Source organism: Apaloderma vittatum, unplaced genomic scaffold (assembly GCF_000703405.1).
Source record: "Apaloderma vittatum isolate BGI_N311 unplaced genomic scaffold, ASM70340v1 scaffold5819, whole genome shotgun sequence".
NCBI classification, from domain to species: domain Eukaryota; kingdom Metazoa; phylum Chordata; class Aves; order Trogoniformes; family Trogonidae; genus Apaloderma; species Apaloderma vittatum.
In genome coordinates this window covers 40,279-58,140 of record NW_009733496.1, presented here as the reverse complement: position 1 = coordinate 58,140, position 17,862 = coordinate 40,279, and the positions used below count along the sequence as shown (strand labels likewise).

Sequence of the window (17,862 nt, the reverse complement as noted above, 5' to 3'; positions counted from 1 at the left end):
AGATTTTTATTTTTTTGCCCTGAACTGTTCTCTAGCTCTAGTTTGTGGCAAATCACAGTTCCTGAAGATGCACGCCAGGAGACTACAATATTTGCCTAAAGAGGTGAAATGGAGTGGGCATTTGCCAAAGCACTCCCACCACTTGGAGTAGTTCATTATTCAGGACATTCAGTACCAGACTGGTAGGCTGAATGGGCAAGAGAAGGAATAGCAGAGCAAAATCTTTCCTGTAAGCATTTCTGAAACGTTTATCACAGTAGCACTGAGACATTTTATAGCCCTTTAATTCCTTTCTGAAATGCAGTGGAGAAAGATGGCATCTTTCCTTAAAAACCCAGATGAACAAACTGGGATGTGTGAACAAACCTGGAAAACAAAGAGCTGCTGCTCTGGCCACCACTGACTTCAGAAGAACTGAATATGCTCAACGAGAATTGGGAAAATTCTGAATGAAACAAATACTGGATGAAAAGTTGTCCAAGTACGAGAAAACATTACAGTGTCAATAAAAGTGACAATTATAAAATACTATGGGACTGCAGGAGGTGAAGTACAAATAATATAGTTTAGTGCTAAATTCTGAATAGCCAAAACACAAGAAAGCTCGTACTAAAGGAATCTTACAAAGCTTTATTAAATAATACAGATACAACTTATTATTTACATCTGAATAGTCAATTTTAAGTAGTACTAGCATGTAAGGCACAACTCCAAAACTAGTCAATAAGACTCAATAACGTAACAATGTTGGGGTTTTTTGTAATACTGCATGGAACCAAAGCTTTATGCCATAAACTGTGTCTGCATTCCATTCCTCTGACTATTTGCCTGTGTAGTTCTGCACAGAGTGTACTTTGCACAAAATATTTTCTACTCTGAAACGGAACAATTGTCATCACTTCCACTGTGGTCCTTAGGAGAGCTCAGACAGCCAGACTATTATTCAGAATTAAAACTGTGCTCCTTGTTATACGTAAAGACAGCCCTTACCTGAGAGCTGCAAAGTACTGCTCAGGGATTAATAGCTACTGTGATTATGATTATAATCCTCAAAAAGCCGGATTCCAACTGAGATAGGTTTGGTTTTGTTTTTCTTCTATTCTCAGGGAAGTATTTTAGGACTAAGAATTGGAACCGAGTGTTTCTTCTCATCTCTTTAAAATTAACTTGGGAAAAAGTTGCTGTCAGCATACCTCATTGCTACCTTGCTTAGGAGACAAAATACACCTGAGCACACAGCGATCGACTGCTCGCTTTAGCAGAGTACCCAGAATTGCACGTTTTGTATGTGTGTGCCTTAGCCAGTGAACAGAAAGAAAAAAAATCAACCAAAAACCCCCTCACAGTAGTACGTATGCAGTTAAATGCTACATTGCATTTTACAGAATTAAAAGTGAGCACTTACTAGTAGGATATTACGGTACAAATATTCCAAAGTCTGGTCATACCAGTAATACACTGTATAGTTTAAATGAAGCTTCTGGGTGTGGCTGTGTCAGCTGGTACCCGAACACACCAGAGATGGGCAGACTCAGGAACTGCGAAGGTCACTAATCCCAAGTGTGAAATAAGCCACTTGCTTTCCAGTTCACCAGGTGACCAGTGGTAATGAAAGGAGGCTCAGTTTCTATTGAGGTACTTCCATGTGTGAGATGACCTACACAAATGTATTATATTTAGATTGGAACCAAGGTAAGAGAACTGCCTTCAGTTCAAAATAATTATTACCAGAAGAAAGGTCCTCTTAGAAGGCACATGCTTTCACATTCCCCGTCCAAAAAAAGTGCTTACAGTAACAAGAAAGGAACACTGCAGTTGTACCCAAAGGAAGCTGCACTTAGATTGTTATGGTTTTCTTTGTTGTTGTAAAACAAACAAACAAACAAACCAACCAACCTTCAAGTTATTCACAGTTGTTCCAGCATTCCTAACGTTAAAACAGCAAATTACGGTGACAAATCACATTGTAAGGCTAAATGGAAGAACATTTATCAGTGCAGTACATTCCTGAGTCTTTGGAACTCAACAGTAAAAAACTAGTTCTTTGAAATATACAATCCTTCATATTTTTGGCTCATATTTGACCTATTTTTTTTAATTTCCCTTTTTTAGAAAAGTTCATTAAAAAGAAAGTTAATTTTTACAGAAAGTAAATAAAAAATTCCATCACTATCACCGAGACGTAACTTCTAGTTGCTCAAAGAGTGCAAGACAGCTAGCTTAGCGCGACCATTGCTTTTTGTCCTGGTTCAACTGGTTAACTGAGCTGATTCATTTTAGAGAACTGAAGCACTGACCAAATAAGAAAAATAATAAAAAAATCAAGGAGCTCTAAATAAAAAAAAAAGTTATGAAGCTAGTTACATTCAGGAGAAGACTTGAACTATATTGAAACTGGGAAACTTCTTAAATTTGCTGTTGTTCAAGGCACGGATTTTGTTTTGTTTTTTTTCCAGCCCTAGTGCATGAAGCTGAATCCTGCTGCCTCTACCGCGAACCATAATCAGTGCTCCAGAGCGCGGACGACGGACTTGCTCTCCTGCTGGAGGACGGAGGGCTGAAGGGAAGTGGCGATACAGAGTAACCTAAAACACAGGGGAAAAGGAGAAAAAAAAACCCGATCATATTCAGGGACGATGGAACAAATAAGGAACAACTGCTGCTGGCAAGCAAGTCTAACAATGCATTCAAAGTGAAATAACCCCTGTAGCTTATTGCCTGGTGACAAGTTGCAAGTATCAAAACTTGTAGGTTTTCTTATGAAGTATTTTAATTAAAGAATTGATGAAGTCTTCTGAAGGGGACACAACACCTCAGCAAGTCACTTTCAGTTTGAATTTGCCTTTTTTTAGCTGAAGCGTGAGGCCTGTGTTTTTACAGGACCACATCTTACTGCAACTTAAATACATCTGTAATAATGTGACTTTTGTTTTAATAGCCACTCTTGATTACAGACCTTCCAAGCGAACGGCTACTTATCACACATTTCCCAGAGTTTGATTTTGCAACGCCCCAAACGGGTAAAATTCAGAATAAATACAATGACAAAAATAGATAAAACGTAACAGCAAGATCAAAAGCAGTGGAAGAAGACGCTGTTCCCTGAGCAGCCCAACTATATCTTCTACACACTCGTGTCCTTAGCCCACCCACCTCTGCCCCCACAGCCCCCATTCCGCAGGACCTCGCAGCAGCACGTGCCGCAGCTCATCTGGCGTCGCCCAACTCGCTAACCCACCAGCTGCCGTCCCACGCATCGCGTCAGCAGCTGAGCCCTGTCCTGCCTTCCCTCAGCAGGAGTGAAGTGGGGGATCACTCTCGTCTACTCATCTGGGGACTGGCAGGAATTCTTCCACTTTTAATCCGCTCCCTATTTCCAACGTGGCTGAAGCCGGCCAATAGCTTCAAAAGAACGAGCAACACATCTCACAGAATCCCAGAATGTCGGGGGTTGGAAGGGACCTCTGAAGATCATCCAGTCCAACCTTCATCCCAGCACACCCAACCACCACACCACAGCCTCAAGTGCCAGATCTACTTTTTTTTTAAACACCTCCAGGGTTGGTGACTCCACCACCTCCCTGGGCAGCCTGTTCCAGTGCCTCACCACTCGTTCAGTAAAGAACTTCCTCCGAATATCCAATCTAAACTTACCCTGACGCAACTTGAGGCCATTTCCCCTTGTCCTGTCATTAGGAATTAGAGAGAAGAGACCAGCACCAGCCTCACTCCAGCCTCCTTTTAGGTAGTTGTAGAGGGCAATAAGGTCTCCTCTCAGCCTCCTCTTCTCCAGACTAAACAAACCCAGTTCCCTCAGCCGCTCTTCATAGGGCATGTTTTCCAGACCTCTCACAAGCCTTGTTGCCCTTCTCTGCACCCGCTCCAGCACCTCAATGTCCTTCTTGTACTGTGGTGACCAAAACTGGACACAGCACTCGAGGTGCGGTCGCACGAGTGCCGAGTACGGGGGCACGATCAACTCCCTCCTCCTGCTGGTCACACCATTTCTGATACAGGCCAGGATGCCGTCGGCCTTCTTGGCCACCTGGGCACCCTGCTGGCTCATGTTCAGCCGGTTGTCCACCAACACCCCCAGGTCCTTTTCCTCCAGGCAGCTCTCCAGCCACACCTCCCCCATCTCCAAGGAACCAGTGCACTGTTGCTTATAGTCTAATTCAGTACGCAGGCTCTCTCCTAGACATACCTCCCCACATTCGACTGAAAAGTAATTGCTAGATTTATTAATTAATTCATTTATAACTGGGTAAGAGCTGCTCACTGTTATGGCTGTGTTGAGGAGTTGTCCCTGGCGTGAATGCTGGATGACTGTGCTGTTCTTTCGGGGAGAAGGCTGCATGATAGGCTGCAAAACACCGATAAAAACACAAAGAAAACCAAATCAAACAAAATCAACAACAACAATCAACATCATTTCACGTCGCAATTATTCCCCTATATCTTACAGCTAATGCATTGTAAGAAGTTGTGGAAAACATACTTCCACGGTCTTTCATTCTCTTACCTATAATCATAACAGCTGTCCCCGCTAATAGTGCAAAAAGCGTGAAGAACATTACTTGGTAAGAATCAAGAAAGTGCTGGAATAGACTGGCTCCATCTGTAGAATCAATTAAGAGAGACAATATTGAGCTAAAAGAGCATCTTCTCCAATCTGCTTTAAGAATTTGCAACTGAAACAGTTAAAAAAAGAGGTTTTCATTTATAGCAAATAAATGTAATTGACTCAGATATTATGACTTCGATTCTAGCAACTATTTCCAATGCGGTCTTCACAGTTAGCCAGTAACAGCTGCACACACTGATATACAAAGTCTTAAACGTGTTCTTTACTTTCTTAGCCTCAAAACACTGCTCTATTTTCAAAATAGCATATAGTAAATAAAAGTAGCGAAAAAAAAAAGTTCATTTCAGACACTTTAGCACTGGGATGTTTATGCCAAGTTCAGCAGAGTATTTTGGGCTGACCACACGTCATAATGAGCAGCTGGATTCAAGTCTTCTGGTCACAGTGAGCAGCCTACATGTCAACGATAACGTCACCTGCCAGCTCAGATTTTAACACACCAAATTTTATAAACCTCGTGAACATTAATAGAATTTAAAGGTTTATACTGGCATATGAAGCCTAGAGATAAACTTACGTCTCACTGGTGTGCTGATTCTGTCAGTCAAGGAAATCACTGTCACAGGGATAGTGATAGACTGGTCAGTCATGGGACTGGAGACAGTAAGAGAGGTTGATAACGATCCCTGGCTCAAAACTCTTGGATCAGACAGACTAACGGTGTAGACGACGTAACTGGGCAGCCCGTAGGATTTCCCCTTCTCAAACGCCTTCACTGCTGGTGACCTACATTTCACCTGCCAAGGGAAAAAAACCAAACAAGCTGCAATCGATGGCTTGGGAAAGCACAGCACATCTGCACCTTCCAGGCCTGCGGGCACCAACGTGTTATTCCACGGGAACTCAGGGCAACTCACGCCCCAGCTGGAGTCAGGCTGTAGCGTCACGGTGACTCCTGCAGCACTACGGCCCTGTTTACTGTTACGGTTGCCCCTACTAACGGCTGTTTCTGTGGGTCTGGGCTAACCCCACACAAGCAAAAATCAAAGCACCCTTCACCGGGCTACAGGGATGCGGAAGTGTGGAAGGAATCACAGAATCACAGAATGTCAGGGACTGGAAGGGACCTCGAAAGATCATCTAGTCCAACCCCCCGCCGGAGCAGGAACACCCAGACGATGTTACACAGGAAGGCATCCAGGCGGGTTCTGAATGTCTCCAGAGAAGGAGACTTCACCCCCTCCCTGGGCAGCCTGTGCCAGTGCTCTGGTACCCTTACTGAGAAGAAGTTTCTTCTCAAATTGAGGTGGAACCTCTTGTGCTCCAGTTTAAACCCATTACCCCTCGTCCTACCATCGGTTGTCACCGAGAAGAGCCCTGCTCCATCCTCGTGATACTCACCCCTTACATATTTATAAACATTGATTAGGTCACCCCTCAGTCTCCTCTTCTCCAAACTAAAGAGACCCAGCTCCCTCAAACCTACCCCAGGAGGAGATTTTTTGCTTCACACACCCCAGCTAGTGCACAGGGGAGCCTCACACCGTTCTGCCACCCCACAGAAGTGAAAGCTGAGGAGGAACACATTCCAAGAAGGTGTCCAAGAAGGCCAAGGGCATTCTGGCTTATATGAGAAATAGCGTAACCAGCAGGAGTAGGGAGGGGATTGTCCCTCTGTACGCAGCACTGGGGAGGCCACACCTTGAGTGTTGTGTCCAGTTTTGGGCACCTCAATACAAGAGAGAACTTGAGGTGCTGGAGCGAGCGCAGAGGAGGGCAATGAAGCTGGTGATGGGCCTGGAGAATAAATTTTACGAAGAGCGACTGAAGGAGCTGAGGCTGTTGAGTTTGAAGACGAGGAGGCAGAGGGGACACCTCACCGGTCTCTACAACTGTTTGAAAGGACATTGTAGAGGGGTTGGTGCTGGTCTCTTCTCACGGTTAGTGATAGAATGAGAGGGAATGGCTTCAAACTGCAACAGGGCAGGGTTAGACTGGACATTAGGAAAAAATTTTTCCCAGCAAGAGCAGTCGGGCATTGGAACAGGCTGCCCAGGGAGGGGGTGGAGTCCCCGCCCAGGGATGGTGACTTAACCACCTCCCTGGGCCGCCTATTCCACGAGTTTAAAGGTCGTTTAGATGTTGGGGGAGATGGTTTAGGGGTAAGCTTTGTAGTGTAGGGTTAATGGTTGGACTCGATGACCCCAAGGGTCTCTTCCAATCTGAATGATTCTGTAATTCTATGAGTATTTCCAAATCATCTCGGGGACAACCTTGACACTGTAAAGGTGACACAGAGCACCTTTGCTTAGAAAGTTGCCTGTAGCGATTCAAACGCCTTCAGCTGGGTTGTGACACTTCCCAGCAACACACTCACCTCCAGGGTATCCAGAATTTCAGTGGCACCAAATATTTTCACATCAGAGGTTGTGTAACGGTTACTTAAAAGCAGTTCGGTCTGGTCAGCATAAAACCCAGGGTTGAACGGCACCTCCGCGCTGATCTGCTCCCCGGAGGAGTGGCTGCTTTGGACTGAAGCTGTAACTCGGAGCGTGGTTTTACTCATACTCAGATGCGTCAGCTGCTTGTCCGTCAGCCTGTGCATGGTGATGGAGCAGGTGTAATGTCCTACAGAAACAAAAGCAGTTTGATTGTTAATTGCCCTTCTTCGCTGTTTGTTGTTGGTTTTTGTTTTCTGCGGGCAGAGTGACATTGCTGTGAAATTCTTTAAAGAGCTAAAAAAGGTGGTAAAACTCAACAAATAGCAAGATTAGGGTGAACAGGACAGCATACCTGGTGGTCCAAGCATCCCAATTCCACTGCTAGAACAACAGGAGATATTTCTTGTCCCAAACTAAACATGGTAAAACCAATAAAATGGCAGTTTCCAGTCATATTTTATTTTAATAGACCAGTGAGACTGGATTCTACTTTGAAGACAACATTTATGCTAATATTGACAGAAAGGCTTTACTAAAAACAAAATTCAACATCCTACTTCATATCCGCTTCATCTAATGTTTAGATTTTAGTCAGTTACCATCACTATCATCAATTCTGTGGAGACACATTTTATTATTTATAAAAGCTTTTCTACAAGATTAGATATTCACTACGTTTCTACTCTCCTGAGAGACCTATTTGTCCTTTTATTAGCAAAACAGTAAAAAATTCCCCTGGTATGGAAGATACAAAGCACAGGTAGCAAGCACAACTTGCTAGGTATGTGGTTTCCCCTTATTTTCTTTCATTAATAAAGTAACAGAGGCAGGTGGTTTCACACAAGGCGTAACAGTGTTTGACACGACAGATACAGGCACTAATCTAACAGAGAAGCAATGGTATTTCCGCATAGTCCATCGTAGTTTTCTTCTTCTTAAAATCATGTTATAGTTATGAAATGCTAACACATACAGACTTTCACAATTTTGTTTCCATTTCCACAGTATCTGGTAATTTCCTTTGACGTCCGAGTTGGCTTGGGGCTACATAAGGATTCTACCTTTCATAAGAAATTACGGTACTTGGGCTGTGCAGGGAAGTTTGAAAAAATGTGAGAAGTCCAGAAAACTTTAAATTGCAGAACATAAAGCATTCTAAATTTATTACTTTCACCAAATTTTCACGTTTACCCCCTTTCCCTCATGTTAGTCACTGAGGTTAGTTATATTGCAGTAACTACAGTGGCAGGGCTCTTAAAAGGCATCAAACACAAGGAATATTTGACCGTAGAGCAGGATTTGGTGAACTTTGAGGATCCTTGGGATGCAGACAATAAAACTCAAGATTGCTTCTCTCATCCTTAGTCTTAAGATCTACTTCATTTAAGCATATGCTAAAAGCACTGATGTACAGCAAGAAAAAAAAACAAACTACAAGGGCCACTAGATGTTGCCAGCTGCAGATACCCAATTCTGGAAGTATTTCTCACCCAGGTGTGCATTTGTAGCAGCTGAATTGCCTCCATAGTTTTAAAAATACAGGGCCTGATATTCTTTTCTAAATTGCTATATGCAAGGCTTCTAAAAAAAATAAATAAAAATATCTGCTGGGTCAAAAGGCATTTGGACTAAAGCAGAATTCCAAGCGCCTGTCTCGAGCGCGGCAATCTCATCTCATCTTACCCGAAACTGCATCAAATCCGGGTTCTGCTATAAAAATATCACGCGCTGGGAAGTCAAAGGCATCATTGTTAAAATCCAGGTGGCAATCGATAATGGACTGTGGTTGTAGTTCAGCAATGGCTTCAATCTGTGCGGGCGAGCACACTCCTAAAGGGAAGAATAAGTAACATTAATCTCTAATTAATTAATTACAACAGGAAATTACAACTATTTACTTTTTAATTAATTAAAAGTAAAACCAGGGTTTAAAATATCAGGTTATTCTGCACCTTCTGAAGTAGTTTCACAAGGTTATGATGATCTTAAAATAGCTGGAAATCACAGACAGCTGTCCTACCTCAAGTCTAATCCCAAAGAGACAGCAAATGAAAATTTTATATGTTGCCGGGGTTTTTTTAGAAATAATTTATTTACAGGAAAGAATGAACTAGAGAGAATGTGCAGCTCAGGTGTGTCTGTTGAATAACTTACATGATCCTGGGAGCCTCGATTTATATTTTAGTATTTGGCAAAATGCTTTCTTGGTAGGCTAATAATTTACATAAAGCACAATAAAATATCATTTAAATGCTTGGCTGTGGTGGGTTAACGGCTGGACTCTGTGATCTCAAAGGTCTTTTTTAAACTAAATGGTTCTATGATTCTATGCTTAATCTTTGATTCTAATAGCTGATCATTTCTGCAGAACAGTTAAGGATGGCAACTCCTTTAAAAACCGTAAGAAAAAGGAGTAACTTCAAAAAGAAAATTGGATTTAAACATATAAGTAAACAGTCAGCTGATTACCTATTAAGTAATTTTTGATATGATAAAAAAAACCCCAAACCACCACTTCTGTTATCGACCTATTTTTATTCGTTGTGAAATCTTAGCAGCACCCCAGGACACCCTCCACATTCTGTAACAAGGCCCTAAGATTCTTCTAGAGCTCTCAGAATTCCGGAAAGGCATTAGAGGTTCAAAGAGATCTCGCTACAAAAGCTTCACAAGCCCTTAAGAAGAAACAAAATAAAACCAACACACAAACCAACACCACTTATACACAAACACGCAATAAAGTGTATTTTCATCATACCTTTCAAATTTTTACTTCCTTCCCCAATTGAAACTATTACTTTTGAGGCTGCAACTCCTTGTAAGCTTGTTTTCACTCCACTTATATAGGATGCTACAGTTTTCTGCGGTGTATTAATCAGTATCTGAAAAAGGGATGATGTACATTCTTACCAAAAAACTGCTTTATCAAATGAAAATTAAGACAAAACCAGACTGGATCGATTGCAAAACACACCCATCCATGTATGTGTAACAGAAGACTCCAAGAGGTGGTGTTTCTCTTTATAAGAAATCCTGCTTGGCTTTAATTAGAGAAACTGCCTTTCAAAGCCATTTCAGCTGGTAAAATTATTTTGTCTTTCTACCCAGCCCCCGTAAGTTCACAGGCATAAAGCTCTACATCTAAATTTAATTGAAAAAGAATGTCTAGTGCTTATGTTAGCTGATACAGCGAATTGTGCCAACAGTATGACAGCACTGTAAACAAACCAAATAACTTAATTGAGCAGTTCTGAGCGGTGATGCATAGTAATACAGTGCATTTGAGAAAGTTCTTGTCGGCATCTCATCTCACAGAGAAACTCCATTCATAAAAGCAGCCAGACTCCAAAACTGTTTAGGGTCTGGAGCTGGCTTCGCCAAGGTCACATGCCACATAAATTCCAACCATTTGCACTTCTAATACTTTCCTCCTTTAGAAAGAGTGCTTCTAAATATTTGTAACAAAAAAATAAATAAAATCATAAGGTAAATTCTTTGTGAGCATCTCCCTGAAGCAAAACAACTTGTGTTACGTTCTGCTAGGATTTAACAGCGCCTCACCTCTCTGTATGTTTTCAGCACTCCAGGAATCTCGTAAAAGACTGTGACAACACCAGAATCTCTCGCCACCGCGAGGCCAGCCTTGGAGTCGACTTGGAGAATGCTGCTTGACGAGGAGCTCCATATGCCTGGCAGGCCTGAGAAGACACACCGTTCAACCACTTCACGGTCACGGAAGCATTTCCCCCTCGAGTCTGGGGCTGTGTGTATGTACCCACCACACGGGCACCATGGGCACAAACACTTTCCAATTCATAGAAATCAGACTCGAGGGTCTCACGGGGTGGCAGGCTGGCAGCCCAACCCCAAACTGACTCACAGTTACTCTGACAAAAGCACATTGACACTACGAACCACATAGAGTGAGTGAAGTCAGCCAGTCCTGACTCTGCCCGACTGCCATCAACAAGCCTTTTGAGGCCACAGAATGGAAAGAGCTGAAGCCTGATACTCATGAATTCGACACAAGCAACATATTGCACGGTACCATTCAAATCAGAGGAGGTGATCAAACCTATTTTTATCATTAACAAGAACAGTGACATTTGATTCTGAACAAACATCATAAATTATGCATTTCATTTTCCCGAGACCGAGGAAAGACTCGCGCTGATGTCAAATTATAGAGCTGCGACACCACAGCGGCCCGGGCGCTGCTTACCTTCCTGGTTTGTCAGCGACGTACTCAAACAGAGGACGTCGCCTACCACCACGTCGGCGAGCTCAGGGAAGATGGCATGTTGCACAGGCAGCGGCACGTAGTCCGCAATGCCACCGTGCTCCGCAGCCCAGACTTTAAGCAAGGTCAAACCTACGTTTACAGTCCGGATTACAAACGTGTTGTTTGTGGCTCCTTTCCCAATCTGTACAAAGTCATCTCTGCAGATAAAAGAAGAGATACGCTTTGATATTAAGGCAAGTGTGCTAATGTCGTTATCTCTACAAGAAATAGTAGGTATTGAAGTCCTTTTAAATGGTTGATTCTTATTTTTGGCGATGGTTATCTTCTAACAAAGTCTGACAAAATGAGGAAAATATAAAAATGATTTAGGGGCTACTGAGGCAAATTTCAGTTCTCACATCATTATGCCGAGGAAATACTCAGGTCATAATTATGCATGAGAACTACTTCCTAATTTTAAGGATTGCAGAACTTCATTCTGAAGTACTCTTTGTCTCCTCCCTCTTTTCTCAGGGAGTTAAGCAAAGAAATTTAAACACAGATACAGAGCTTTCCAGCCGTAGCTTTCAAAAGCTAAACTGCATTTATTGCGAGCTCTGCTATTTACCAAAATTCAACATTCTGAAATGCTCGGAGCACGTGTAAGCGTGCCTAGGCCAGGGACTGCTGCCCTGGCAGCACCGCACAGCGCTAGCAAAAGTCTTGACACGGCAGCAGAGCTGGGTCACCACAGCGCTGCACCTGAGGTTAACAAGCAGCGCTTCTCTCTCCAGGGCTAATAATGAGTAGATCCACTGAAGCAGCTCTGTCATGTCTATTCTGGAAGCTAGGGCAGCGTTATTTTGGGGACCTCCACTCGCTGTAGGAATTTCTGCAGATGGCTTTGGTAGGAGAATGAGAAAATCTTGCGTTCAAACCCCTTTTTCCCCTGTCTTTTATCATGATCACCGTGTTCTACCAGCAAAGCGCTCTGTGAGAAACGAGCTACGCTACAGCAGTGGAACCGGCGATCGCTCACTAATGACCAAAGGAGGCTGTTTCATATTTATTACTCTTTGAGGCAGAGACCAGAAGGCCTTCAGAGGCTTGGCTCTGCTGCACAAAGGCTGTACAAGTATATTTGAAGAGACAGCCCCTGATCCAGAACATTCAGCACCTTACGTAAGGCTTAAGTGAGTCAGTGGAACAAAGCACCAGGAGAGCAGAGGCGAGCTGAGGTGAGCGCTAGCAGGATCAATTGTTTCTACAGGCCACTGATGGATGCAATCTGATGATTCACAGTCACTTAAAGCACAAACGCACCCCAGCGCGCCCCGCTGGGGATCGCACTTAGCTGGGCAACTTTCCACTTGCTAGAGAATATCGATCGCTAACCGGGACTCTTCTTTCTGCTACGGCGCATCTCTGAAGATCAGAGAGACAAAATCCTTTCTTTGCTAATCCCACACCAAGCTCTACCTTCCCTTGATATCTTCTGAACAATCTTTGTTCCTTGCTCTTCGTTCTGGCCTTGTTCGTTCGCTGTAATTAACCCCCCGTGACAGATACTCACCTGTTTGTTGCAAAGTTGAGCACAGAATTATGAGAATGAAAAGTATCTCCAGAGTTATCGTGAAAATGGACAGTAAACGTCAGGGTCACACCCAGGGGGAGAGCCAATAGCGCCTCTTTGTTTTGTGTGTGCAGAATAGGACTCATGGAGATTCTTAAGTATGAGATGGGGTAGACCTGTAAAAACAACAGCAAAATTAAACTCTTTTTTCTGATGCCTCTACAAAAATAATACAAAAGGGATCTTATTATGCAAATATACAAAGCTTCCTTTATGAACCATTTGCCACAGGTTTAGCCGTAGGACAGTACTGAGACACGGAGCTTTTATTACCAGTACACATATTTCACAGAACTGCAGAGGCCGAAAGGGGCTCTGGAGATCATCTAGTCCAGCCCCGCCTGCTCCAGCTGGGTCACCCAGAGCCACTCACCCAGGACCACGTGCAGGAAGGTCTTAAGCATCTCCTCGGATGGAGACTCCACAATCTCTCCAGGCAAAGGGCACCAGTGGTCAACAGCCACCACAGTACAAAAAGTGCTCCCCTACGTTCACACAGTTTCACGTGTTTCCATTTTTGGCAATTCCCTCTTGCCCTGTCACTGAGCACCGCTGAGAAAAGTCTGGCTCTGTCTTCTTTACACCGTTCCCAGCAGATATTTCCTAGTATTTTACTCTAGCATCACCTAGAATTGAAGCAAGCAATAACAACGTAGAAGCACGGACTTCAGAGACTACATGATTATCCTTTGCACTGTCAAGACTCCCTGGATAGGCAAGAGAAGAACTCGTCCCTAGACTTCTCTCCCAGCAATTCATGAAACACAGGAGTGCAATTTGCTCCCCAGTTACTAGACCAGGAGTAACTTGCAAGGTGCGTGACAGTAAGGAGATGAAATGGTCACCATTGCCCCGGTTCCCTCGCACCACATGAGAAAGCCACAACAAAACGCATCGCTTCCAACAGCTCCGTCGGAGCAAAGGTTTGCCCAGTGGGGGAAATGTGAGCAATGGCTGCAAAGCTGTTCCCCTAGTCGTGCTTGCCAAGCAACACCACAGACACTACAAATTGCTGCCCCTGTTTTACTGCATTTTTTAAAAAAATTACTATTCTTGAGTAACTTAGCTAGGTTCACTAGCCAAATTACTCAACAACTCTATCTGTTCTTTCTGTTACAGCTGTCGGAAAATAAATAATGGAAGGGCAGAGAAAGCAAACTCCCCCAAATATATGGAGAAAACTATTTTAAAAAGAAGCCCTCGAGCTTATCTTGTAGGAAGAATCCTTTTTTTTCTGACCTAAGAGGCTCAGCTAAAATGTACAACTCTGCACTCTGAAAATGTACATGTCAGAACTTGAAAAGGAAAGGACAGATTTGGCCTGGAGCAAATAGCATCTTTGGTGAATCTGAAAAAAATAAAAAAAAAGTGGCTAGAATATCAGTATATGCGACTGCTTTCTCCACAGGCTGATATAATCAGCTAAAATATCAGTGCATATAGTCATCTGCCCAACTAAGCTGAGGTTATGAGCTAATAAAGACACCATTTCTCTGGCAGATTTTCAAGTTTGCTGTACTTTAAAAATCTTAGAAACAGTGCCACAAGGGACAACTGTGAAATTTAATATTAATGAAAACAGCTATTTACTGTTAAAGCTTCTCAGTCCTTAAAGTCTTTTTTATTTTAAAGAAAATATGGAGACGAGTACCGCTGGTACAGGCAAGTGCTCAGCTGGCTTTGGCACTGAGCACACTGCCACTCCTTACTCCACCGACCTCCTCAGCTTATGTAAGACAGTCTTGTTCTGCGCAAAGTTGAAGGTCTAAGTGTTAAGTGATGCTGCCGCAGCAGTTTGGTTCTTAATTGTGTACAGTTGTAAATAGATAAAACACGAACTTATGAAAGGAAGGACTGCGTGAAGGAGAGAACTCTGCCTTAGAATGACACGACAGATTCCAGCTTGGCTCCCGCCCCGGCACAAGTTTTTCTCCGTGACCTTCAGCAAAGCCGTTCAAACTCTCTCTCAGTTCTTCCACCCCAAAACTAAGGCAGCAGCGCCGTGTTACCTCGCGAGGTTACTGTGAGGTTAAAAATATCATTTCCATAAGAGCAGTATAGTCCTAATAAGTACAGGAAAACAAATGACTTGTACAAGATGCTGAGTGGAGATGGCTCCTACTGCAAAGGGCTCACAAGCTTAATATCGTACTGCACTGACTCCACAGCCCTGTGACACCCTAACTGCGTGCGGAAAGAACGCACCGAGGGGGAATTGAACTTCAGCACCACTAGATGCTGACTAAATGTCATTTGAGCCAACCCCAAACTCATTAGATGTCTTTCACTCGCCGGATCCAGCAGCGAAGGGAAGAAACAAGGTCATCTATCACAGAGCTGTAGAAACTCGCTGCCGCTGCCGAGCAGCAGGAGGGGCAGTAGTGAAACTAAGCCACCATTTCTTTTTTCATTCGCCACCCAGGAGGACAGACCTACACGCTGTCCTACAGACAAAGCTGAACACTATGGTATAACCCCAAAATTCAAACAGAAACCCCATCAGGCCACTTCACAGTGATTCTGATAATTAAACTTACAAATGATCTAAAATCAGGACTCAATGATGTGTCTTCCCTTAGCTGGGATGTGGGAAAGATACTGACAGAGTAAAAAGGAATAAGAGCAAGGGGAGCACTGGGTACCTCAAGCTTCATGTTGCTGGACGTACAAAGCTCTTGGCACAAGGACTTTCGAACACAAACGAAGGACAAATGTTCCCTTACATCCTAACTGCCCGACCAGTGCGATAATGAGGCTTCACAGAACAGCATTCAATCAACAGACCAAGTTTTGAGAAAGAAAGATGTTTCATTAGCCTGGAAACAAACTGCCGAGTTTTGCTACAGATCTGTCCTTCCCTGAAGCATTCCCATTTCAGCAGAGCTGAGGCACGAAGGGCAGCCTTGCACACGGTCTTGTTTAAACACATTAAAGTTAAGAATTCCCTGGGATTTAACGTTTATCCATCTAGCTCGGTAAACGGAACTCTTTTCTCAAAGCTCAGAACTAACTACTAATTCCCATAATTCACATTTTTCAGAAGTGAAGTTCAAAATGTGCAGTAAGCCATCCCCGTCACAGTAGTAAAGCTGTACTTCCAACAGAAAACTGCAAAGACAGAGAGATGATACTACCTTAACAGCAACAACAACGGTCTGGTTGATCCCAAATGTTTCTTGTGAAATCACTTCAATTATTGATGTTCCTATCAAAGATCCAGAATTAAGGAATCCTCTTGCATCGACTTTGACAACAGGAACTTTATCTGGTCCATCCAGGACACGGTAACTCAGTGAAGCCACTCGGTCCCTTCAAACAAACAAGCAAAACAGGAAAACCAAACAAAACACCCAGGTGACTCCTTTAAATGAGTAAACCCAAATTTACACCAAGGTAAGAGAGTGCTGTTTATTATGGCTTTTTCCTATGTGTCTGCAGCAAAAGCTGGAAAACCTGTGTTGTAGTCTAAGAAAACTTGAATTTCTGATTCAAGCTCATTTGGAACAAGTCTTATCGGGGTGTAGGGATGTGTTGAAATCCAGTTTCCATCCACTGCCCTGCAGTGCCATCACTCCCCGATGGAAACTTGATTCCAAATACTAAAGGGGTGGCTAAGGCCACACCACACAGCTTCTGCCGTCACTTTCTGTAAACAGTATTTAAAGGGAGATTAGTCTGCCAGGGCCAACGTCGGTTATTAAAGACAGGGACGAGATTACATGGATCTCATCAGTTTCCAAGCAAGGTTAATTCTGGGAACACCTCTCATCATGGAATTTGCAGATGAATAAAGCGAACAAAGCAAATAATGGACACGGTAATGAGTGGGCATTCTGTGACATTAGCTATCAGTTATCACTTCTTCTGAGAGATCTGTAAATGATTATGATTTTTTTTGTTCTCTCAAGCTCCTCCATTGAGACAGATGTACTCTACTCCAGGCAAAAAACATTAAAAGCTGGATTTTAGCTTTTCTTGGCAGCAGCATAATTGGTTTTGGCATCAGAGTTCAGACATAGAGGCTTCAGGTTCACATAGTGAAGGTAATGGAACAAAAATGTACGAACTAATATCTAGCAACTTAATGACTGACTATTCAGGAAAACTGCTCAGAAGAGGTAGCAAAAACAACCTTAGTAAGCAACTACAAATGACAGAGCTCCTATAGAACTGTTTCAAAAGCAGATTCCGAATGACGGCGGTCACTGGAAGTCCAGTGAAACTAACTGTTCGCTCCCTCGCTTAAAAAGTAAAAGGAACTAAAGCCTTACCCTCAAGCAAACGTCCCATTGTCTATATCTGCACACTCTTACGCTAGGAAAACCAAATTTCAAGCCTGAAATGCATCTCAAATGTCAGTCTCTGAAAGCAGATTATGTAAAAAGGACTTCTCATTTGGAAAGGACATTCTAATCTCAAAATCTAGACATAACCTCTGCATAAGAAATACAAAGAAGTATATTCCGTAAAGGCTGGATAACAAAATCTCCCAGTGGAAGCAGGCTTCTGCCTTAACTGGCTCAGCATCTTTTAAAATAAGAGTCTAAAAGTTCCAAACGCCGAACAAATTATCTTGCCACAACTTAACTAATACAAGATTTGACAGAGCCCAAGAGTACAGGCAAGAGAATATTAATCACCGGAGAAACTGTATATTACGTGGCTGTACTGTGATATTCTTCTTAAAAGACTGAAACAGCTTACTTTAAACAGAATTGCTTTACGGTTCTGATAAACTGTTGACATGAATCACAGATCACTACCTGTTTGTCTTAAGTTTAATAATGGAATTTGGTGACATTAAGATTTGCTCTGCTTCTACTTCTGGAGTGACTAGATGAAGTTTTTCAAACACCTGGAAAATAAAAGGCATTTTAGTCTACTGCTGTGGGCAGCAAGTCATTTATTTTGAGTTATTTCAACTTCAAAACAATAAAGAAAACCCTAAATAAAACTATTAAACACTTTTTTAACCTTGTAT

General features: G+C 42.9%; 1 protein-coding gene across 1 annotated transcript in view; it reads right to left on the bottom strand.

Moving 5' to 3' along the window:
* Positions 1–2,458: 2,458 nt before the first annotated feature.
* NUP210 (nucleoporin 210kDa) overlaps positions 2,459–17,862 on the bottom strand; it is a gene marked incomplete at its 5' end in the record, with an annotated part of 52,872 nt that continues 37,468 nt past the window's right edge. The window contains 12 exons of the mRNA XM_009875919.1: positions 2,459–2,585; positions 4,280–4,363; positions 4,523–4,618; positions 5,163–5,382; positions 6,963–7,213; positions 8,710–8,856; positions 9,785–9,908; positions 10,588–10,724; positions 11,249–11,466; positions 12,822–12,997; positions 16,016–16,190; positions 17,645–17,736. Of these exons, the coding sequence (XP_009874221.1) occupies positions 2,488–2,585; positions 4,280–4,363; positions 4,523–4,618; positions 5,163–5,382; positions 6,963–7,213; positions 8,710–8,856; positions 9,785–9,908; positions 10,588–10,724; positions 11,249–11,466; positions 12,822–12,997; positions 16,016–16,190; positions 17,645–17,736 (1,818 nt within the window). The remainder of the gene's footprint in view (positions 2,586–4,279; positions 4,364–4,522; positions 4,619–5,162; positions 5,383–6,962; positions 7,214–8,709; positions 8,857–9,784; positions 9,909–10,587; positions 10,725–11,248; positions 11,467–12,821; positions 12,998–16,015; positions 16,191–17,644; positions 17,737–17,862) is intronic.